This window comes from Anabrus simplex, chromosome 1, assembly GCF_040414725.1.
Source record: "Anabrus simplex isolate iqAnaSimp1 chromosome 1, ASM4041472v1, whole genome shotgun sequence".
Classification (NCBI taxonomy): Eukaryota; Metazoa; Arthropoda; class Insecta; order Orthoptera; family Tettigoniidae; genus Anabrus; species Anabrus simplex.
This window is the reverse complement of record NC_090265.1, coordinates 942,535,214-942,560,170: the sequence shown is the minus strand read 5'-3', so window position 1 is coordinate 942,560,170 and position 24,957 is coordinate 942,535,214. Positions and strand designations below refer to the sequence as shown.

Below are 24,957 nucleotides of genomic sequence, written 5' to 3'. Positions count from 1 at the left end.
AGTACCATCAAGGATCACCATGTTCCAATAGTTAATGGAGGATCGTATGCAACAAAAGACTGAAAAACGTTCCTACCTAAGCATTGGTCGTAAACCTACTAGCGTGTTGTGTTCTAGCTAGAGATGGTCGATATAACACAGCCTGCTACTTTGTCACCGAAACTTTTCTGTCTCCGATATATCAGATACGCTGTCATGGAAGTATCTGTGACAAAATATCGTTTAAGTTGAGTGCTTGGATCACGCTCACCGGGCTATGTTATCCGCGGTACCTCAAGGTCTATATCTGTTTCTCATTTACCAGTTACATACGGCAATATTAAAGATTTTAAATCATACATTTTTTCATTGTGTATTTATGAGCGTCCGCCTCTGTGGTGTAGTGGTTAGTGTGATTAGCTGCCACCCCCGGGTTCGATTCCCGGCTCTGCCACAACATTTGAAAAGTGGTACGAGGGCTGGAACGGGGTCCACTCAGCCTCGGGAGGTCAACTGAGTAGGTGTTGGTTCGATTCCCACCTCAGCTATCCTGGAAGTGGTTTTCCACTTCTCCAGGCAATGCCGGGATGGTACCTAACTTAAGACCACGGCCGCTTCCTTCCCTCTTCCCATCCCCCACCAAGGCCCCTGTTCAGCATAGCAGGTGAGGCCACCTGGGTGAGGTACTGTATCCCCCGACCCAATGTCTCGCGCTCCCGGACACTGCCCTTGAGGCGGTAGAGGTGGGATCCCTCGCTGAGTCCGAGGGAAAAGCCAACCCTGGAGGATAAACAGATTAAGAAAGAAAGTATTTATGAGCACAGTAGAGAGAATACATATCTAGCAACTCTATATGTCAATAGCTAGCTCATGTCTCATACGTAGCGCGAATGGAACAGATTAGTCTTCAGCTGGCAAATGAGGCATGTTTGAATACATAATATTTTTCTAGAAGTACTTGTCCGATTTTCAAAATAATCACGGTGCTGAATTTGTAATGTTTGTAGATGTAAGGCTATGTGTACAAAATAGTGTGGTGCCGTTTAAAAAAAAGCGAAGTTAGTACCATGATTCCAGAAAATATTAACGTCATGACACAGTACTTACTCTAAGTTCGATTATTAGCCCTGTGGTATTGCTACTGAAAGTGAAAACAAAATGTTACTTGAGGTGAGCAACTTTGCCAAATATCCCTTTATATAGGAGGAATCTTTGTATTTTCATAAATTTATTATTTTTACTCTGTTTAATTTTTAAGCCTACATTACGTACTGTACATAATTGGTATCCCGGGGACACGACACGGGTAATCACATTCCGCTTGCTAATTTATTGTGCATCATGTTAACAACCATTTCCCTATACATGATTAAAACTTCAAACTATAAATGTGAATATTATTTTTCCCACTTCTAATGTTCCGAATCTTCCGAAAAATACTACCCGACTTTGTCATCATATCAACCAGAAGTATTTCCATACTGGCCGCCGCGACCAAAGAGTGACTATGACGATAAACATATACACTGACTGACAGAGCAAATGCAACACCAAGAAGGAGTGGTTCGAAAGGGATGAAAGTTGGAGAAAAAACAGAGACGGCACGGACGAATAATTGATGTTTATTTCAAACCGATATGCAGGTTACACAATGCGCACGGCATCGACTCAGTAGGATGTAGGACCACCGCGAGCGGCGATGCACGCAGAAACACGTCGAGGTACAGAGTCAATAAGAGTGCGGATGGTGTCCTGAGGGATGGTTCTCCATTCTCTGTCAACCATTTGCCACAGTTGGTCGTCCGTACGAGGCTGGGGCAGAGTTTGCAAACGGCGTCCAATGAGATCCCACACGTGTTCGATTGGTGAGAGATCCGGAGAGTACGCTGGCCACTGAAGCATCTGTACACCTCGTAGAGCCTGTTGGGAGATGCGAGCAGTGTGTGGGGGGGGCATTATCCTGCTGAAACAGAGCATTGGGCAGCCTCTGAAGGTACGGGAGTGCCACCGGCCGCAGCACATGCTGCACGTAGCGGTGGGCATTTAACGTGCCTTGAATACGCACTAGAGGTGACGTGGAATCATACGCAATAGCGCCCCAAACCATGATGCCACGTTGTCTAGCGGTAGGGCGCTTCACAGTTACAGCCGGATTTGACCTTTCTCCACGCCGACGTCACACTCGTCTGCGGTGACTATCACTGACAGAACAGAAGCGTGACTCATCGGAGAACACGACGTTCCGCCATTCCCTCATCCAAGTCGCTCTAGCCCGGCACCATGCAAGGCGTGCACGTCTATGCTGTGGAATCAATGGTAGTCTTCTGAGCGGACGCCGGGAGTGCAGGCCTCCTTCAACCAATCGACGGGAAATTGTTCTGGTCGATATTGGAACAGCCAGGGTGTCTTGCACATGCTGAAGAATGGCGGTTGACGTGGCGTGCGGGGCTGCCACCGCTTGGCGGCGGATGCGCCGATCCTCGCGTGCTGACGTCACTCGGGCTGCGCCTGGACCCCTCGCACGTGCCACATGTCCCTGCGCCAACCATCTTCGCCACAGGCGCTGCACCGTGGACACATCCCTATGGGTATCGGCTGCGATTTGACGAAGCGACCAACCTGCCCTTCTCAGCCCGATCACCATACCCCTCGTAAAGTCGTCTGTCTGCTGGAAATGCCTCCGTTGACGGCGGCCTGGCATTCTTAGCTATACACGTGTCCTGTGGCACACGACAACACGTTCTACAATGACTGTCGGCTGAGAAATTACGGTACGAAGTGGGCCATTCGCCAACGCCGTGTCCCATTTATCGTTCGCTACGTGCGCAGCACAGCGGCGCATTTCACATCATGAGCATACCTCAGTGACGTCAGTCTACCCTGCAATTGGCATAAAGTTCTGACCACTCCTTCTTGGTGTTGCATTTGCTCTGTCAGTCAGTGTATATATGCTCGTACTTCCTGTGACTGATATAAGTCAGATATTTTTATATCACAGATACGCCGGTCACAGATATTCTGAAATATCATTTAACCTCACCTCTAACTGTGACCTGTGACGATAATCACATGTTCATGCTTTCTGTAACTGAATCACAGATAAAAGTCACAGTTATTTTTGTGTCACAGATACACATGTCACCGATATTCTGAAATATCGGTTAAGCTCATTTCTAGCTGTGGCCTTATTATGTAGGGGCACTTCGAGCCAGTAGCGGCGATTGGGAATTTGAAGTGGGGTGGGGGTGGCTGGCAAGAATGTATTGACAAAAAGATCCGGGTTTGTGGGATATAGCTGTCAGGGGGGAGGGGGTATACACTTCAAAACTCTTTTAAAAAATCTACAAAATGGTTTGTTATGATGCTCTCTTTGCAAATTTCGACACAGAGGTAAAGGTTCATAGTTCACCAATTTAAGTGCGGTAATAATAGTTTTTGAGATTATGAATCAATACTAGGTATACAAGCCTCCGTGGCTCAGGCGGCAGCGCGCCGACCTCTCTCCGCTGAGTTCCGTGATTCAAATTCCGGTCACTCCATGTGAGATTTGTGCTGTACAAATCGGAAGTGGGACGGGTTTTTCTCCGGGTACTCCGTTTTTTTTCCTGTCATAATTCATTCCAGCAACATTCTCCAGTATCATTTCATCTGACATTCATTAATCATTGCCCCAGAGGAATGCGACAGGCTTCAGCAGCCGGCACAAGTCGAATGACTGGAAACAGGCTGTGGATTTTCATTTCCACTAGGTATACAATAAAACGTTTACCAAAGGAACATATTACAATTAAACAGATGTACGGCGTTACTATACAATCAAATCATTTAATATTTGACTACACACTAAGAAATTAACAGACAATAACGAGACTGCCAGATTGACGAATGCGCGAGGTAAGCGGGTAAATCATACCTCAGTGTCCATAACCTTGGCAAAAAGATATATATACCCCTGCTACCATTCCTCACGTCCGACTCGTTGGCTGAATGGTCAGCGTACTGGCCTTCGGTTCAGAGGGTCCCGGGTTCAATTCCCGGCCGGGTCGGGGATTTTAACCTTCATTGGTTAATTCCAGTGGCCCGGGGGCTGGGTGTTTGTGCTGTCCCCAACACCCCTGCAACTCACACACCACACATAACACAATCCTCCACCACAATAACACGCACTTACCTACACATGGCAAATGCCGCCCACCCTCATCGGAGGGTCTGCCCTTACAAGGGCTGCACTCGGCTAGAAATAGCCACACGAAATTATTATTATTACCATTCCTCACAGCACATGCAAAGTCTCCACTACTTGCTGTGGCGCTATGCAAATTGATTAGCCGGGACATACAATAATTTTCTGTGCACTTCCAACATTTCCAAAAAACGTTTTGGTAATAATTATAGAAAATAATTAGCTGATAAGAAAACAAGTCTTGTACAAATTGGTTGTTTTAATGAAATGAAATGGCGTATGGCTTTTAGTGCCGGGAGTGTCCGAGGACAAGTTCGGCTCGACAGATGCAGGTCTTTTGATTTGACACCCGTAGGTGACCTGCGCGTCTTGATGAGGATGAAATGATGATGAAGACAACACACACACCCAGCCCCCGTGCCAGCGAAATTAACCAAATCAGGTTAAAATTCCCGACCCTGCCGGGAATCGAACCCGGGACCCCTGCGACCAAAGGCCAGCACGCTAACCATTTAGCCATGGAGCCGGACGCTTGTTTTAATAATTCCTAGTTTCAGCCGGCTAATCGCCGCTACTACTCCGAGCACTTTGTCACGAAACGATTGCACATAGACAACTGATGCAGTACCGTACATCGTGCTCCATGGCTAAATGGTTAGCTGGCCTTTGGTCACAGGAGTCCCGGGTTCGATTCCCGGTAGGGTCGGGAATTTTAACCTTAATTGGTTAAATTCTCTGACACGGGGTCTGGATGTGTGTGTGTCGTCATCATCATTTCATCCTCATCACGACGCGCAGGTCGCCTACGGGAGTCAAATCGAAAGACCTGCACCTGGCGAGCCGAACATGTCCTCGAACACTCCCGGCACTAAAAGCCATATGCCATTTCATACCGTACATAGTGTGTGTGAATTTGTACTGTATCAAGCAAGAACGAAACACAGTATTCCACTGCGTACTACAGACCGTATTGCTCTCGCAGTCAGTCAGGTAGGTTAGTTTCGTCAGGTGAACGGTAGTGTTCAAATGACGCATGATTTGTTGTGACCAATGTTTGTAGGACTTTTCCTCCTCCGTTTGTTGTGTTCTGCCTCCTCTGTAAATATTGGACACCCTGTACTGATAGTGTCTCTGTACTCCTGTATGGGTATGGTTACCAAGCGGTATCAACTCTCGCTTCCCACCAGGGTATCTGCGGTTCGAATCCTGATCAGTGAACGTAGGATTTTTTAAATGGAAAAGTTACGTTCTATTGACCCGTCTTCCACGGAAATCAGGATTTTCTGCGGCTGTATTCACGATATAAATAGTTACGTAAAACCTCAGACTTGCTTCCGTTTTCTTTTTCTGCACACTCTTACTATCCAGGGTTAAGGGTATCCATATGTTGTTTACATAGTCTTAAATGGTAGGTAGTAAGGGGATCATTAATAACCGAGATATGGATTTTTAAGAAAATAAAACTTCACTATTTAAGTCCGCCTCTGTGGTGTAGTGGTTAGTCTGATTAGCTTCCACCCCCGGAGGCCCGGGTTCGATTCCCGGCTCTGCCATGAAATTTGAAAGTGGTACGAGGGAACGAACGGGGTTCACTCAGCCTCGGAAGGTCAGCTGTGTAGAGGTAGGTTGTATTTCCACCTTAGCCATCCTCGAAGTGGTTTTCCGTGGTTTCCCACTTCTCCTCCAGGCAAATGCCGGAATAGTACCTAACTTAAGGCCACGGCCGCTTCCTTCCCTCTTCTCTGTCTATACCTTCCAATCTTCCCATCCTCCCACAAGGCCCCTGTTCAGCATAGCAGGTGATGCCATCTGGGATGGGTACTGGTGCTCCTCCCCTGTTGTATCCCCGAAGGCCACTGCCCTGTTTCTGACTGCTTGGTGCCGGGCTGAGTGGCCTTCTGACCTCAACTTAGTAGGTTTGATCCTGCCTCAGTCTGGTGGTATTTGCAGGTGCTCAGATACGTCAACCTTGCTCGGTAGATTTACTGGCACATAAAAGAACTACTGTGTGTCCCTCACTGAGTCCGAGGGAGAAACCAACCCTGGAGAGTAAACAGATTAAGAAAGAAAGAAAGAAAGAAAGAAAGAAAGATACTATTTAATATTGTTACGAGTTTAAAATTCTGAGTATCTTCAAAATCAATTACTTTTTGTAACAACGATAATTCTTTTCTAACATGTGATTTGAGGCCCTGAACGTGAGCTGTTTCAGACAGAGTTCGGTGGAGCAAGGCTAGGAAATATATTCTAGACGTGTTGACGCACATGTTTGCTACCAAGCAACCCTGCGTCGAAAAAGGCGTTCTAGCACTATCATGCATGAATAGTTTGTTTTTCCCATGTTTCTTCACATAAGGAATCGAATATGGCACTAAGATCTCGTAAATGTACCGTCGAGCAGTTAAGAATCCATTGTGAATGATCAGATCATTTTTTGTCAAGAATTAGTGTCTTTACAATTGGCTTTACGTCTCACCGACACGATAGCGACGATGGGATAGGAAAGGGCTAGAAGTGGGAAGGAAGTACAGTCCCAGCATTTACCTGGTGTGAAAAGGGAAACCACGGAAAACCATCTTCAGGGATGTCGACAGTGAGGTTCTAACCCACTATCTCCCGAATGCAAGCTCATAGCTGCATGACCCTAACCGCACGGCCAAATCACTCGGTGATTCCTGTATTTTATGTTGATATTGGCGGTATAGGTAGGGGAAAGGCACTAGGAGCAATTTCTTCAACGTCTTCTGTATGCGAATTTTTCCTGTTTAATTTCGATATCTGTCCATGCAGACTAGCTGTACTTTTCGAAATTCCAACCGCAGTGCGTGCAGTCTGCCTGGGGCAGCCTAACGCTTGCCTTCCCATCGCCGTCACTCGAAGTGTTTTAAGAAAATGTTAAAAATACTTAAATAAAACATTATACTTCAATAAAAGAGCATAAAAGTATAGTAATATGAAGATGGGTGCGTACATTTTTATAAACGGCTATCAATGATACTGCTACACTATGTATAACCTGTATTAAAAGTTTACCGTAGCAACCGTGTAAACAGACATGAGACTTCCGACAAAAGAGTAGCGTTACAAAAATGTTGCAGTTTGGGTTGGGAAGAATTGAGAGAAAGAAGAAGAGCTGCTCGACTAAGTGGTATGTTCCGAGCTGTCAGCGGAGAGATGGCGTGGAATGACATTAGTAGACGAATAAGTTTGAGTGGCGTTTATAAAAGTAGGTAAGATCACAATATGAAGATAAAGTTGGAATTCAAGAGGACAAACTGGGGAAAATATTCATTTATAGGAAGGGGAGTTAGGGATTGGAATAACTTACCTAGGGAGACGTTTAATAAATTTCCAATTTCTTTGAAATCATTTAGGAAAAGGCTAGGAAAACAACAGATAGGGAATCTGGGCGACTGCCCTAACTGCAGATCAGTATTGATTGATTGAAATAAATGCACCAAAACTACTACAATAGTTATCCCAAATACTGTTAAGTACCACGTTTTGTCACTAGGTCACTGAAACTAATCACCTAAACCACTAAAAAAATTCTATTAAGCTAGGAGGAATAAAAAGTTATGAAAGTATTAGGAGCCTTAACTTTGATTAGACATACTAATCACTGCTTTCTGTTACTAATAAATAATGAATTAATTAATGTCGGAATATCAAAAAGCACTTTAATTATTATAATCAGTGTTAACTGCAACATTTAGATAATAATGAGTTACATTTCAAATGTTGAAAATTCTGTACATTTTGTAGGAGAATCCAATGTACTGTAATGGACTGTGGACTGTCTTCTTTCAGTGGAGGAGTTGCAGTGCCTGGCCACCTGGAAGGAGGGCTCCTCGCGATACCTCGTGGGTAAGGTACGTCACAGCCACGCCACCTCCAACGAGGATCGTTATCGCTGCTTCGTTTACGAGAAGGCGACATTAGCGGCGACAGCGGGCGCCAACGGGGAGCACGGAGAGTTGCTGATGGACCCGCGGGACGACGGAGTGGACTTCAGAGTGGCTCAGTCTGGGGACGCCACTTGCAATGGGCTCTTTAGTCCCATGGAGGGCTCAAGGACCATGACGCTTAAGAAAGGTAAGTCCAACTTCCGTACACAAGCTTTTAAATGCTGTACATTTTCTTCCCTTCGGCAACTAATGTCCTTACATTGAAGTGCCGGAATATAATCCTAATATATGTAATGTACTTAAACTTGGCAATAAAACTATTGATGTGAGTCTCTTGTATTTAAACATTTTTAAATGCCAACTGACTTTAGTGGGATTCGATTCAATAATATTGAACATACGAGACAAACGCCTAACCAATTGCATTACCTTATGAGATCGTTCAGGATCTGTCTGTCTGTCTGTCTGTCTGTCTGTCTGTCTGTCTGTCTGTCTGTCTGTCTGTCTGTCTGTCTGTCTGTCTGTCTGTCTGTCTGTCTGTCTGTCTGTCTGTCTGTCTGTCTGTCTGTCTGTCTGTCTGTCTGTCTGTCTGTCTGTCTGTCTGTCTGTCTGTCTGTCTGTCTGTCTGTCTTTAACCCCTAAAGTTTGTAGGCCCGCGTTTTAAGTCTTTCATCAAAGTAACTTACTTTTGTATTTCCAATTTCACCAATACTTTTAATCGGAAATAACATGGCACTGGAACTTACAAGACAGGTTTTAAATTCAGGAACCATATAGTGGAACGGAAATTCATAAGTTAAGGTCAGAGATGCCAATCACATCAATGTCCATTTACTCACTTATTTTAAGTCAGTAATGATTAACCATCGTACCATTGTTGGCAAAACTAATTTTGATGGTTGTGAACTAGATGTTATTTTATATCCTAAAACCAAACCAAACCCCATGGCGCAACAGCTCCGAGGGGACATGGCCTACCAAGCGTCCGCTGCTCAGCCCGAAGGCTTGCATATTACAAGGTGTTGTGTGGTCAGCACGACGAATCCACTCTGCCATTTTTCTTGGCTTTCTAGACCGGGCCTTTCATTTCGCAGTCAGATACCTCCTCAGCTGTAATAACGTAGGCTAAGTGGACCTCGAACCAGCCCTCAGATCCAGGTGAAAGTCCCTGGCCTGGTCGGGAGTCAAACCCGGGCCCTCCAGGTAATAGACAGGCTCGCTACCCCTACACCGCTATTTTATATCCTAATATAATGAATGCCCGGCTCCTTGGGTGATTGGTCAGTGTAGTGGCCTTCATTTCAAAGGCCTCAGCTTCGATCCCTGATAGACCGGAAATTTTAACCACATCTGGTTAATTCCTCTAGCTCGGGGACTAGGTGTTTGTGTTCCCCTCGTTTACTCACCTCTTCATTTGCATACAACACAACATACTACACTATGGGAAATACACAACAGTGAGTCCATTCCGCTTCATAGGGAAGGGTAAATCCACACGACGTACCGACCCCAAGAAAGTGGGGAAAAATACTAGCATTACTTAACATTCTCTTTGCTTAAATATATTATTTTTCATTTACTTACAAGAAATAGAGAATCGGTGATACTTATCTTTACCAATAAATTTGGTAAACTTCTGGCTATAAGTTACTTTTAAAGCATTTCATCTATCAACGAATTATAATTATGTAAATGACGTGCTGCTGAATAACAAATACGTCAGACAAAACCAGGGAGCATTGCAAGAATGTAGAAATTACTTCACTCTAATAACTTGTAGTTAACAGTGTAATGCACACATTATTATACACATCGTCACAATATTCATAAAAATAAATATACAGAATATTCTATTTGGTCATTAGTGTACGTAAACTTTTTTTTAGAATTAAAATGAACGCTGTTTAAATCTCGAACTACCCTACGTAACAGTTAATAGAGATTAAAACAGACTGTAGAGCATTTATATTGTCAAATCTTGCGTAATTAACAATCAATTACCACTAACATTCCCATTCCAATTCCAACTGCTTCAACCTACTGTAAAATATTGAGAGCTAGTATTAAATGGAGGATAGAAAAACAGACAGTCCAGTTCATTAGGAAACTACTATAGTAGGTCTAGGACACTGGCACGCTGAGTGCTTGTTTACTCTTAATTTCTTCACTTTCTTATTTTCTGAAATGAATAAAGAAGGATGAATGAGTTTAGGTATTTTTAAGGGAAGGCCATTCATAGTTCATATCTGCTATAGTTGGAGCAGGGGTGTTGGCTCATCTACTTCACTGTACGTTTGCGTGGAGTTCTATTACCGAGTCGTTGATGGAAATATTCCGTTATATTTTCGAAGGTAGCAAGCCTTCTACTTACCTGTTAATTTTAGTCTTAGTGACTCTCGACATGCTACACAGAAAGAATCACGTGTTACTGACATGGGCGCCCGCAAGGGGTGGGGGGCAAGGGGGGGCACTTGCCGCCCCCCCTGGAATTCTAAAAATGTTCATGTTCAATTGGTTTAAAATCATACAAGATTATTTCATAAACTGAACTTACTGACAGTCGTCTAGCATCTGTTATAACTGAACATTTCTGTAAACATTTAATGTTGCTGACGTTATGTCGGTTTTTATATTCAAGAACATTGTTAATGTGCCCCCCCCCCCCTGGAAAGGATCCTGCGGGCGCCCATGGTTACTGATATTGTTCTCTCACTAAAATCTCCATGGCAACTATGTAGCATGTCCATCCTCCCCCTGGAGGATTAACTGGCAACGTTCGGTGAAGAGAATGAGCTCTAAGTCGGATCATGCACTCCCAGAGGAAGTCAGCGTTAATAAAACTAGTACCGCAACTATTTCAGCCGCATTGTTATTTGCATTTTATATTCTTGGCTAGTGTCCAGTTCTGCAAGCTTGATCTCGGTCTTTTATTATTTCCTTCAGATCCTTAATTAAATTTCCACCACTCTCGTGTGGTTCACTCATTCCATTACTTTTATGCCGTCATTCTCTATGCAGTTTTTTTCTTCTCGTTACTCTTAACATATCCTAGTGAATCAAAAACCAACACTTTTCTCCCTTTCAAACACTTTCTTTATCAAAATTGTCCTCCTCTCTACTGTGTAGACCGAGCTGAGTAGCTCACGCGGTTGAGCGCTCGACTTCTGAGCCCAACTCGGTAGGTTCAATCCTGGCTCAGTCCGGTGGTATTTGAAGGTGCTCAAATATGCCAGCTTCATGTCTATAGATTTACTGGCCAGTAAAATAACACCTGAGACAAAATTCCGGCACGTTGGCGTATCCGAAAACCATATACTGTAGCTAGTAGGACGTAAAATTATTATTACTATTATTATTTATTATTATTATTATTATTTATTATTATTATATCTAGCTCAGACAGTTACCACTAAGTTGCAGATTCCCACCTTTCAAATGTATATATCATGAACAGAAAGGAAATGGGACTTATTTTCTATGGTTCTTCTGTAAAATTCTTCATCGTAGTTGATGTAAGTACACAAATTGTGTTCATAGTCCTGCAGATTACCAAGGCTCATATACTTCCTTCTTCAAATTTATTCATTATACGCAAATTCCGGTTTCCAGACCATTCCTTCAGTGCAACATATTCAAATTGATCATCGTAATTAATTTGTGAGTGTGTGCTATGTTGTTTCATTTGAAAATACAGACGTTCCGTCAACTTCAAAAATTTAATATCCTCTATAGAGCCCCCCTTCTCTCTCTCTCTCTCTCTCTCTCTCTCTCTCTCTCTCTCTCTCTCTCTCTCTCGTGGTGGTTAGTGGCAAGATTCGGCTGACAAAATAGTCACAGGTTTTGTCACAAAAATCCCACATTCAAATAATTCAGGAAGGAAGGATCCATGGATTGTTCTTTGTCTGACCAGCGTAGCGGCGCCCTAAGAATTTAACGCTTAAACACTAAACTGTTCTTCACACTTTCAAGTATGGATTACCTCTTTCAATTCGACAAGGGCCTCTTCTGTTTAAAATAAAGATGTTAAAAAGGCATTTCTTAGTTTGATTTAATTTAATTTTTCATGGCATGTTAAGGGGCGGCGATTTTCTCTGGCTTACTAACACGAAGGTACACACTGAGCTCTCGAAACATTACTGTAATGTTTCAGAGCGACCTCATGATAAACATGATGTAAAACAACTATACTTTAGCTTCTCGAAATCTTGGTGCCTAATTTCCGTTAGGTTGCATTTGCTAGGTGTATTTGCATACCGCATTCAAGTTACTCAACGTCTGAGAGAAAGATATGAGCGAGCTCGAACCGAGAGAGTTGGCCGTGTGGTTAAGGTCGCATAGCTTTGATCTTGCATTCAGGAGATGGTGGGATCAATCCCACCATCGGCAGGCCTGAAAGTGATTTTCCGTGGTTTTCCACTAACACACCAGGCAAATGCTGGGGTTGTAACTTAATTAAGGCCACGGCCGTTACCTTTCGCACTCTTCCCTCGCCGAAAGCCTTCGATGTGATAGTGCGACGTTAAACCACTAGCAAAAGATAAGCGAGCCCGATTACAGTTTTGCAGCCGAGTGTTGTCCATGACATCTGCAACATTTGAAATCCTTATACTACCCTTTTTGTGTGGCGGGGTTGAACGCCTGATGTTGTTGTATAAAAACTACTAAACAGTGCGCGGGTTACGAAACCAATCACCACTAGTCTGCATTTAGGGCAGTCACCCAGGTGTTAGATTCCCTATCTGTTTTTACCTAGTCTTTTCTTAAATAATTGCAAAGAATTTGGACATTTACTGAACATCTTTGGTAAATTATTCCAGTTACTAACTCCTCTTCCTCTAAACGAATATTTGCTCCAGTTTGTCCTCGTGAATTCCAGCTTTATTGTGATATTGCCTACTTAAGAGCACCACTCAAACTTATCCGTCTACTAATGTCATTCCACGCCATCTCTCCACTGATAGTTCGGAACATACCACTCAGTCGCGCAGCTCGTCTCCTTTCTCTCAAGTCACTCAAATCTTTGCAACATTTGCTTAATGCTACCCTTTTGACGGAAATCACCCAGAACAAATCGAGCTGTTTTAATTTGGATTTTTTTTCAGTTTTCGCATCAAGTAATCCTCGTGAGGGTTCCATGCACTGGAACCGTACCCTAGTTGGGGTCTTACCAGAGACTTATATGCCCTCTCCTTTACATCCTGGTGTGCCGTGGTCGGTCATGAAATATTGAGTCCTTATTTCACCGACCATGCTGCTTAGAATCCAAAACCAGGGGGCCAAGTACACCATTACCCTATTCATGCAGGATTTGCACTATTTATTTATTTATTTATTTATTTATTTATTTATTTATTTATTTATTTATTTATTTATTTATTTATTTATTTATTTATTTATTTATTTATTTATTTATTTATTTATTTATTTATTTATTTATTTATTTATTTATTTATTTATTTATTTATTTATTTATTTATTTATTTATTTATTTATTTATTTATTTATTTATTTATTTATTTATTTATTTATTTATTTATTTATTTATTTATTTATTTATTTATTTATTTATTTATTTATTTATTTATTTATTTATTTATTTATTTATTTATTTATTTATTTATTTATTTATTTATTTATTTATTTATTTATTTATTTATTTATTTATTTATTTATTTATTTATTTATTTATTTATTTATTTATTTATTTATTTATTTATTTATTTATTTATTTATTTATTTATTTATTTATTTATTTATTTATTTATTTATTTATTTATTTATTTATTTATTTATTTATTTATTTATTTATTTATTTATTTATTTATTTATTTATTTATTTATTTATTTATTTATTTATTTATTTATTTATTTATTTATTTATTTATTTATTTATTTATTTATTTATTTATTTATTTATTTATTTATTTATTTATTTATTTATTTATTTATTTATTTATTTATTTATTTATTTATTTATTTATTTATTTATTTATTTATTTATTTATTTATTTATTTATTTATTTATTTATTTATTTATTTATTTATTTATTTATTTATTTATTTATTTATTTATTTATTTATTTATTTATTTATTTATTTATTTATTTATTTATTTATTTATTTATTTATTTATTTATTTATTTATTTATTTATTTATTTATTTATTTATTTATTTATTTATTTATTTATTTATTTATTTTGTCCCATAATATCCACAATTTATGTGTCAAAAATTCCTCATTATATTTTAATGATTGTTCTCCCGTGTACTTTACGAGTACATTGTTATACTACGGTCCATTTTTTTTCCCAGTTACACGATTCTATCTAGCCAGGGTGAGTGTCTCGAACGTTGACTTACCGAGCCCAAGTTTGCGGATTCAATTCCGACTCAGTCCGGTGGTCATTTAAGGTGTTAAAATATGTCAGTCAGCCTTGTGCCCGTAGATTTACGGGCAAGTAAAATAACTCCTGTGAGTTCTCTTTCCCTGAATAATTAGCTTATTGGCCTTCGGTTCAGAGGGACCTGGTTTGTATTCGTTTAGCTTGGGGACTGGGTATTTGTGTCCGTCTTAATGCACATCTTGATTTAATGCAGCACGTCACCAACCACCACAGGAACACACATAGGGTTGACATCATGAAAGGCATCTGGCCGTAGACCTGGGTTTAATCCACCTGTAGCACCGACCACATCTAATTGGGAAAAATACCAGGAAGAAGTTCAAGAACTCCTCCAGAACAAAATTCCGGCTCCTCGGCTTCTCCGAAAAGCATAAAAAGTAGTTAATGGGACACAAAACCAGGTGCCGTCCAGTTGTACGATTATTGAGGAAGAATTGCATAAATAAAAGGGGATCTAGTAGGCCGTACCCCTAACGTTATCTCATTGCACTATTTATTAACTTGAACAAGTGGCAACGACACCTATCCCTAATAACTCTCTGATAATATCTGACGTGGAATCCATAGTGGCGATTGTAACAGCAGTTATTTGGGCGCGTGATTTAAGATGAAGTGACTGATTTTGAGAAAATTAAAAATACATCTAATATATTAGAAAGAATCTCAGTACCGTTAGCATTTGAGCTTCAAATAAGGAATCTTTAAATGATACATTTTGCATATTCTATCCTGAAGTATCACTGAATGTTTAACGACAAATAAGGATGAACTGGTTGCAGGTAGTTTGTGGAATAACAGAGAGGGGGAGTCCAGTAAATCCTCCCTGAGAGATGAAAGGAACATGTGTGTAGATAACGCTCCAGTAGCTCTTTAAGGCGACGTGACTTACAGCATTACCTCGCCAGTGACTATGTTTTTTTATAATGCCAAGATTTCTTTTGAAGGAGACTTACAGCTTTAGAAGTTATTCCTGCAGATAGAGGTGAACGAGATTTCCAGTATTTATCGCAGATTCTATTCAAACATTTTGTGTGTCGAAGAGATTTTCCTTCCAAGTTGCGACCTCACGTCCAAGTCAACAACTCTGAACTCCTGTGACGGGAAGTTTTAATTCGGGAAGGATCAACTAGTTTATCTGGTGTGGCCCAACTTTTGTTTGGGATCAGCTACGTAACTTAAGGCTTTCAAGTTCTCCCAAAGAGGGTGTATTTAATTTAGCGGCCTGCCATTCTCGCACGGAAGGCAGGGAAGTCTTCAGCCCAGAGGAAACGAAGGGAACTCACATGACTTATCGTTTCCATGTTAATCTCTACTCGCATATAGAAGACATATCTTTAATTTCCTTTATGTAATGACCGGTTTCATATCATGAGGTGGTCCTCTAGTGACCTGAAGTTTCTGGGACAAAATTTTGAAACAATCGGTTGATATTTGGAAGTGCTGAACGTGAGAGATCCGAGGCAGCATTAACTGAACTTTTACTGCAAAATTCTGACACTCCGGCGATCCTTAAGACCAATAAGAGGTTAAAAGGCCTTAATAATAATAATAATAATAATAATAATAATAATAATAATAATAATAATAATAATAATAATAATAATAATAATAATAATAATAATCATAATTATAATAATAATATCATCTGACATGGGCCTCTAGCACTGACACACTCGTAAATAGTAATTCTTTACTTATTCATATAAATGGTTTCAGATGATAGGTAAGCTAGGTACCTTTAAAAAATCCCAATTTCTGCGCCCCTTTTTACAATGAAATGAAATGGCGTATGGCTTTTAGTGCCGGGAGTGTCCGAGGACAAGTTCGGCTCGCCAGATGCAGGTCTTTTGATTTGACTCCCGTAGGCGACCTGCGTCGTGATGAGGATGAAATTATGAAGACGACACATACATCCAGCCCCCGTGCCAGAGAAATTAACCAATTAAGGCTAAAATTCCCGACCCTGCCGGGAATCGAACCCGGGACCCCTGTGATCAAAGGCCAGCACGCTAATCATTTAGCCATGGAACCCGACAGTACAATGATGACCATCATTATTTACTAGTTTCGTGAAAAATACCTTCTGTTAGTGAAGCATTACCTCGATCCAAAACGATGAAATAGAACTCTTAACACTGAGTTTGTGGAGAGATATCTAACAAATATTGATTGTGTTAGTACTTCCATTGTAGAAATAGAATTCGGGCATGGTGGAATTTCTCATGCTTGGTTCTCTTTCAGTAATATGTCTTATCATTCAGCGAGGTGAGACTCATTTTCGGTGCCAGAGCAACATTTGTATCATCTCTCTTGTAGTAATTATGACTGTCGACAGTTATTTTATTCATGAGATCCATTAGCATATTCATTTCTAATTTTAAATTACTTCCCACGTACACTCATGTTCATAAAAAACAGAACACGTTGAAAAACTAGAGATAGGAAGTTCATATTCACAGGACATGTTCATTACTGTAGTATGTTCTGCAGAAACGATTAGTATTTCAGTCACCTAGGTTCAGCACGTGTCCTGTTGCCTAGTAGGCACAGGGTCGTCCACGGGCACTGATAACTTGTTCCATGCGTGATGGCATCGACGCGTATAAGGTGCGAATGGCGTTCTGGGGTATAGCCATCCATGCTCCATTCACTTGGTTCCAGAGTTTACCTTTGGTGGTTAGTATTGGGTCACAGTGCCGCACCCGTCGTTTCACCATCTCCCAAACATTTTCAATTGGTGACAAGTCCGGTGATCGGGCGGGCCATGGCAACAGTCTGACATCCTGTGACAACAAGAAGGCACGTGTTCGTGCAGCAACATGTGGTCGCGCATTGTCCTGCTGAAATATGGCGTCTGGGGTGTCGTGCAGAAAGTGTATGGCTACGGGTCGCAGGGGGTCATTCACGTAGGTCAAACTGGTCACAGTGCCCTGGACATACCAACTGTGATGTGTGGTTGTACCCAATAGCACTCCACACGATAAGGCCCTGATTTGGCGCTGTATGTCTTGTGCGAATGCAGTCAATGTGAAGCCTCTCCCCCTGTCTGCGGCGAACCAAAATGCGGCCATCATTTTCAAACAAACAGAAGCTGGATTCGCCCGAAAACACTAACTGCTGCCATTCCTGTCCCCATTAACGTCGTTCCATACACCATTGCAGTCTATATGCACATTAATCAAAGGTAGACGGAGAAGCTGACGACGCGCCGATAACCCAGACCGTAATAAACGGCGACGGACTGTCACTCCTGATAGTGTACGCTGTGTTACACTGTCCCACTGTTGCGCGAGAGCCGAGGAGGACGTAGATCTGTCCTGCAATGTCATTCGGATGAGATGTCGATCTTGTCGGGGGGTGGTCTGGGTGGTGCGACCAGACCCATCTCGTCTTGTTCTACGGCCTTCTGTGAATCATTCTGTACACATCCGTTGCACTGCCGACACACTTCATCCCACACGAGCAGCAATTTCCCGGATGGATGCATCACGTTCTCGCATGCCAATAATGCGCCCTCTTTCAGACTCACTCATTTGATGGTACAATTCTTGCATACATCTGCACTTCTGTTCAAGTCACATTGATCCATTATTTTGGTTTATAGCGACAACGAGAGCCGCAGGCACATTTTACCAGTGGGTGGTGGTGCGCCAAGATATCGATGTGGACCTTGAACCTGAGGGCCGACATGGTTCAAATTCTAATCTTTTCTTCAGAACATATTAATGCACATCTCCTGTGAATATGAACGCTCTATCTCTAGTCTTTCAAGGTGTTCTAGTTTTTATGAACATGAGTGTAGTAATACTGAATGTAGAAGACAGGCTTACATGTTAGTAGTCATAATCTTCTTCTTCAGCTGGGCTGAGTGGCTCAGACACTTGAAGCGCTGGCTTTCTGACCCCAAATTTGCAGGTCGATCCTGGTTCAGTCCAGTGGTATTTAAACGTTGTCAAATACGTCAGTTTCGTGTCGGTAGACTTACTGGCACGTAAAAGAATTCCTGAGGGACAATATTCCGGCACATCGACATCTCCGAAAACCAAAAAAGTAGTTAGTGGGATGTAAACCCAATAACATTATTATTAATCTCTCATTTACAAGAAAATACAATAAACCTTTAACGAATATGATTTTTTACCCTTTTCGAGAAAGATGCGTTTCATTCAGTGAAGTGATTGTGTCATCGTTGTGGCCTGTGTCTATTATTATTATTATTATTATTATTATTATTATTATTATTATTATTATTATCATTATCTTGATTCATTATGTCCATCTAAGGAGTGAGTTTGAACTTATTAGCATTTCCTTTTGTTCTTCTTCTTTTCTCACTATATCTTCATCCTCTCGTTGTGTTCCTTTTTACGTTATTCTGTATTTAGTCTTCATTAATGCCAATTTTGTTTAGGTCTTCTCTGATTTCTTTTAGCCAATTATTGTGATTTTTCACTGATTAGGCTAAGTTTAAAATTTTCTTTGGGAGCATGTTGTTATTCATTCTGGATAAGTGACCATAAAATTGTAATCGTCGTTTCCTGATTGCATCTGTGATTTTTTTCTTTAACTTGATAGATTTCATGTGATTTCCTTTTCATCCAAATTCCTCAACTGATGATGATGATTATTTTTATTATTATAGAGCGAGTTTACTACATGGTATTGGCCGCGTAGTTGTAAGCTTGCATTCCGAAAGTAGTAGATTCGAACCCCACCAGCGGCAGTTATGAAGATGGTCTTCCATGGTTTCTTCTTTTTACACTTTAATTAAGTTTACCGTTGCTTCCCTCTGAGTACTAGATCTTTCCTAATCCAATCGTCGCCGAAAACGTATCTAAGTTAGTACGATGTTAAACCATTAACAATAATAACTTATTATTATTATTATTATTATTATTATTATTATTATTATTATTATTATTATTATTATTTCGCTTCTAACATTTTCTACTTCCTAGATACTTCCGTATGAGCCAATCACCGTCTCAGCTAGACAGCCCCTGTAAGGTACATACCGGTATAAAAGTAACTCTCTCCAGAACTAAATAACATTGTCCATAGATGTATTTTGCAATACTTTCTTTTTCAGTTCTGTATGTTATGGTTTAATCATGGCCACCTGCATAGAGAGGTAAAGAGAGAAAGATCAACAGATTCCTGAATGCAGTTACTATCCAGTCCTATGGTAAGATACCACGTTCAGCAGCGAAGATGAATGAGGTTATTGTGACTTCGATCTGCCACTACTTCTCTCCATCGCTAAGTGAGATAGGATGAAGTGGAATGAGGAGTTAATTCCTATTACAACGAAAGGCCACTCCATCTGTCGTGATTTTGATTAGCTTGGCTGAAGTGGTGGCCTGTATCTGACCACCCAACTGGGCGAGCTCTATCTTAAGCCCACAAAAATAACAAGATATCTTCAGTAAGAGGATTGAGGGAGGTCGGAAACAACTACATGGGAGGGGAACACCGGCTGAGAGCGGAGAACTGGCATTCGCAAGAACATTCATCTCTGTAGCTTAACGCGGTAGAACTGTGCAGAGGTCGAGTGTTCAAGTCCTCCCCTTCCCCATCTCATAGCTGTAAATTGCTGTTATAGCTCGTTATTAACACATTCACGACAGCATATAGCACCGGTGATACACATACGTGATTCTCAGAGGCCGTCTGCAATACCATCAGTGTTCTCACATTCCTGAATTTCTGCCTTTGAAGCAAATTTAGTGGGAAATTCAATTCTTGCATACGGTTCCAAGAGGAGTGATAGTGTATGTTGTGACTATCGGTCGTGTCAGCCACAATAATGGGGCGTACAACGACAATAAGTGAATCCCGAAATCAACAAGAAAAGTGGAAAAACCTCGCGAGTGTATAAATCTCTGCAGTCTTCCCGATTGTGTTAGTGGTTATCAGATGAATTAACGCATCTGAAGAAAACTGAACTGTCTCTCAAGGTATCCTTGACGAGAAAAAGAGGCGGCAGATCGCGCACTTTTCACTGGTGGTACGGTCTAGATGCCTGACCGTCCTATGGACCGTCGTTTTCCGCGCGTAGTACAACAAATAATAGTTATAAAAGCATTTAAAATACACTTTGTTGTTGGTGGTGGTTACTGTTTTAAGGGGAAGTACAACTAGACAATAATCCTTTCTTAGCACTAATCAGAAGGAAAATGATCAGCGGTCTTAATAGTACATTGATTACATGTCGATTGACTACCACAAAAATACAGAAGACGGAAAAATTTCGAATACGGTAGGGAGGAGGAAGAATAATACTGAATTCCGTCACAAGCGTGTTAAATACCGCGACATATATTCCAGTTTTCAGATTTCTAGCCTGACCCGACCTCTGCATTGCCACATTATATACACCCCAACTTGGCAGGTTCGATCCTGGCTTAGTCCGGTAGTATTTGAAGGTGCTCAAATACGTCAGCCTCCTGTCGGTAGATTTACAAGAACTAGGAGTGAATAGGAAGCAGCCGTGGCTTTAATTAAGATACAGCCACAATAATGGAGCGTACAACGACAATAACTGAATCCCGAAACCAGCAATAAAAGTCTGGTGTGAAAATGGGAATCCACAGAAAACCATCTTCAGGGCGACATATATTCCAGTTTTCAGATTTCTAGCCTGACCCGACCTCTGCATTGCCACATTATATACACCCCAATTTGGCAGGTTCGTTCCTGGCTTAGTCCGGTAGTATTTGAAGGTGCTCAAATACGTCAGCCTCCTGTCGGTAGATTTACAAGAACTAGGAGTGAATAGGAAGCAGCCGTGGCTTTAATTAAGATACAGCCACAATAATGGGGCGTACAACGACAATAAGTGAATCCCGAAACCAGCAATCAAAGTCTGGTGTGAAAATGGGAATCCACAGAAAACCATCTTCAGGGCTGTCGACGGTGGGGTTCGAAAGCACTATCTCCCGGATGCAAGCTCACAGCTGCGCGCCACTTACTGCACGACCAACTCGCCCGGTAAAAGGTAAAAAAGAACCTTCTTCTATAGGTGTGGTATTTCAGTGACATAGGTAGCTCCTCGCGAAGGCGGTCATGGGTTGAATCCCAGTCAGTACATCTGAGATTTTTGAAGTGAAGAATCCTGTATTTTTGGACTCCTTTTGCTCCTCCTTTTAGGCTACTTGGAACTGTCCGTTTTGCGGGCAGTGTTAAGGTAGATTGGGAATTATCTCCCCTTATGCCGGTTCTACTATCCTATATTCTCGGTAAACCTTGATTTCTTCAACATCGATGTTAATAGAGTTGTGAGAAGCCGGGCATCTTTCACATTCTCGGCATTCATGGACTTTCGCTATCTTTCAACTGATACCGCCATTCTTCACCAAATCGAAATTTCTCCCCTTTCTGCTTCAGTTGATATTATGTGGAGCACTACAGTAAACACCATCTCCAACATTCATTTCCAGAATGTTTAATCTCTCATCGCCATTTATTTATTTATTTATTTATTTATTTATTTATTTATTTATTTATTTATTTATTTTCCTACTTTTCCTACTCCCTGTTGGGGTCACAGGTCGAATTCGTGACGCAGATGTTGATTTGACCGTGTTTTACGGCGGGATGCGTTTCTTAAAACCAATCTCTGTGTGGAGGAGTGGAGCGCTGTATCCGACTGTTACATTTCTCCTCGGTGGTTGGCAGTGTAGTGTGATGTATGTAAATTAAAAAGTGTATAGTGAAACAAACACCAGCAAAGTCACAGTTCTCGAATTAGAGCGCCGGGCTGAGTGGCTCAGACGGTTAAGGCGCTGGCCTTCTGACCCCAACTTGGCAGGTTCGATCCTGGCTCAGTCCGGTAGTATTTGAAGGTGCTCAAATACGTCAGCCTCGTGTCGGTAGATTTACTGGTACGTAAAAAAACTCCTGCGGGACTATGATTAATATTCTAATTAAATATTTATTACCCGCTGCTGAAGGCGGTTTCAAGAGTATTAATAAGTTTATAAGGTGAAATGATTAGTGTTTTAGGATAGGTCCCATGTGTTATTTTTTAGATAAGTGAATATTTTCATTGTATAGGGGCGAAAAATGCGATGAAAATTCAACGCCAGGAAATACTCAAAATGAGTTCATTATATTATATGTTAATATTTATGTGATATTATTTTATAATTGTAATATTAAATTCCGGCACCTCGGCGTCTCCGAAAACCGTAAAAGAGTAGTTAGTGGGACGTAAAACAAATAACATTATTATTATTATTATTATTACGAACTAGAGGAATTAAAAATCACTGGTCCTTCCGAGAATGGAATCCTGAGCCCTATGAACTGAATGGCTCTACTCTGACCATTGAGTCAAGGAACCTGACTCCGATTTTTATATAAGTGACTGAAACTTACCTAGCAAACGATAGAACTTTCACTAAGGGTAAATTATTTTAATATGTTTTATACCAATTCCTTATAAACGGATAATTTCAATTATTTATCAGTGAAGCCCGGATTTTTATGCAGTAACAGGTTAGACTGCAAACTAATTTGGTTAGTAGGAAGTGTCGGCCACCCGCTCTTCCATAATGTAGCAAGAGTTACATACATTACAGGGGTTCTGATGGGCCGTACCCCTGATTTTTATGCAAACCCCATAGCATAATCGTTGTGAATGTAGACCATACTTGCTACTCGCTTCAGTAAGTTTGCATTCTAACCTATTAATGCATAAAAATCCGGGCTCTGTTTATCAGTATTTAGCTGGTACTGCCAGACTGGTCTCGCATACGCCAATAGACACAAGCCCCTTATAACAAGACTACTCTGTGTTGCAGCTCCATCTCCCAGCAAGTGCGGTTTCCCCCCGTGGCTGACAGCGTCTCCCAATTGGCACACGCTGGACTACCACCGCTCCTACAGCTTCTATGACGGGAACGTGACTCTGCGTATCACCAACACCACTGCGCCTATCGGAACCACCAGGGAATTGCACGGCTCAAGGTAAGCATCGGCGTATCGTGTCGAGAACTCCATTAGATAATATTCTATTATACCTGTGTTCTGGTAACTTTCTGAATATTAGCCTACTTCTTTGTGACTAGATAACCATCACATGTTCAGAGTTTCAAGGACTCTGGGTAACAGGAATAAACAATTTTTAAAAAGTCAAATGACATATAAAATATTTTCGTTCCTCTCAGATGGACAACAATATACGTACATTATTTTCGTTTAACAGTACGCTCTATAACATCATTAATCAAAATGTATGCATTGAATTCCGTCATTGCTTATACTGCAACAAATGGGCCGATTGCAGAAACAGTGTTTAGACGATGTCTACAGTTAAACAATGCCTAAGTATGGCTGCCTCTGACGTTATTTATCACTTAGACACTGTCTAAAACCGATGTTCAACCAACCATGTTTAAACACTGCCGAGAGCACTGTTTAACCTCAAAAGAGACGAGTGAATCACAATCAGAGGTTATGTACCATGAAACATGTCATTTGTATTATAATGTTGAGACGATTCCGGGAAGAAAGGTTAGTCCGACGGCCTCTCTGTGGGTCGCCCGCTCCTAAATCGCAGCAATTCATTTGACATGTACGGGGAGATAGATCATAAAATAAGGTTTCGCTTTTCAAGAGACTTGTTTCTTGAGACTGACAAAGGGACAGTCCGGTAACTGTCAACTTGAATACAATTCGTGGCAGGCGATATATTTTATTATATACATGGGGTAATTTCCATGGAATTATAGGTCACTTCTACTACATACATGTCAGAATTACTTGTCCCAATCGTCAGAGGGCTATCACATGCATCAACCGGAAGGGATTCACTTACATTTACTGCCAAGTAAACACACATAGTAGCGAAAACTAAAAAGTACGTTGTATGTGGTTTTTATATATATAATCGTGTAATATTTCGGCAACTATCAGACAGGAAAAGGCAAGTGGTGGTGATGGTGATGATTATTGTTTAAAGAGGAGGACTGGGGAAGAAGAGCCGTGGCCATAATAACATCCCTAGTATTTGCCTGGTGTAAAAATAGGGAAACTACGGAAAACAATCTTCAGGGCTGCCGATGATGCGTTTCGAACCTACGGTCTCCAGAATGCAAGCTACATCTGTATGGCTCGTACAACACACTCGGTTACACATTACTATTGCTTCATCTTCCCTGCGTCGAAGCTACCGTATTTACGAGTAGACTACACTCACCGCAACAAGGCTATAATCAAAGCTACACTTCCCCGTACGTTGGCGTGTCGCTTTAGTGTCGATAATATTATGACATTTAATTTCCACCGAAAGCGATATTCTTATCAGTGGGCCATGCTCATGCTTAGCCATATTTCTGTAATGTTTAGGAAGACAAACAGCTGACTGGCGTTCGGCGCACGCACCGACGAATTTTATTGGTTGCGACAAGCAAAGAGTTGCATGAAAGACTTCTATCTCCATTTTCAATCATCATTGAAATTTTAAATGATGTCTAGTTA

The 24,957-nt window shown here is 41.0% G+C and overlaps 1 protein-coding gene across 1 annotated transcript in view; it reads left to right on the top strand.

Moving 5' to 3' along the window:
- The window catches only part of LOC136875010 (uncharacterized), a 318,959-nt gene that overhangs the window by 174,897 nt on the left and 119,105 nt on the right, over nt 1-24,957 (top strand). Inside the window, exons 6-7 of the mRNA XM_067148729.2 lie at nt 7,973-8,257; nt 23,280-23,445. Coding sequence (XP_067004830.2) covers nt 7,973-8,257; nt 23,280-23,445 — 451 coding nt within the window. The remainder of the gene's footprint in view (nt 1-7,972; nt 8,258-23,279; nt 23,446-24,957) is intronic.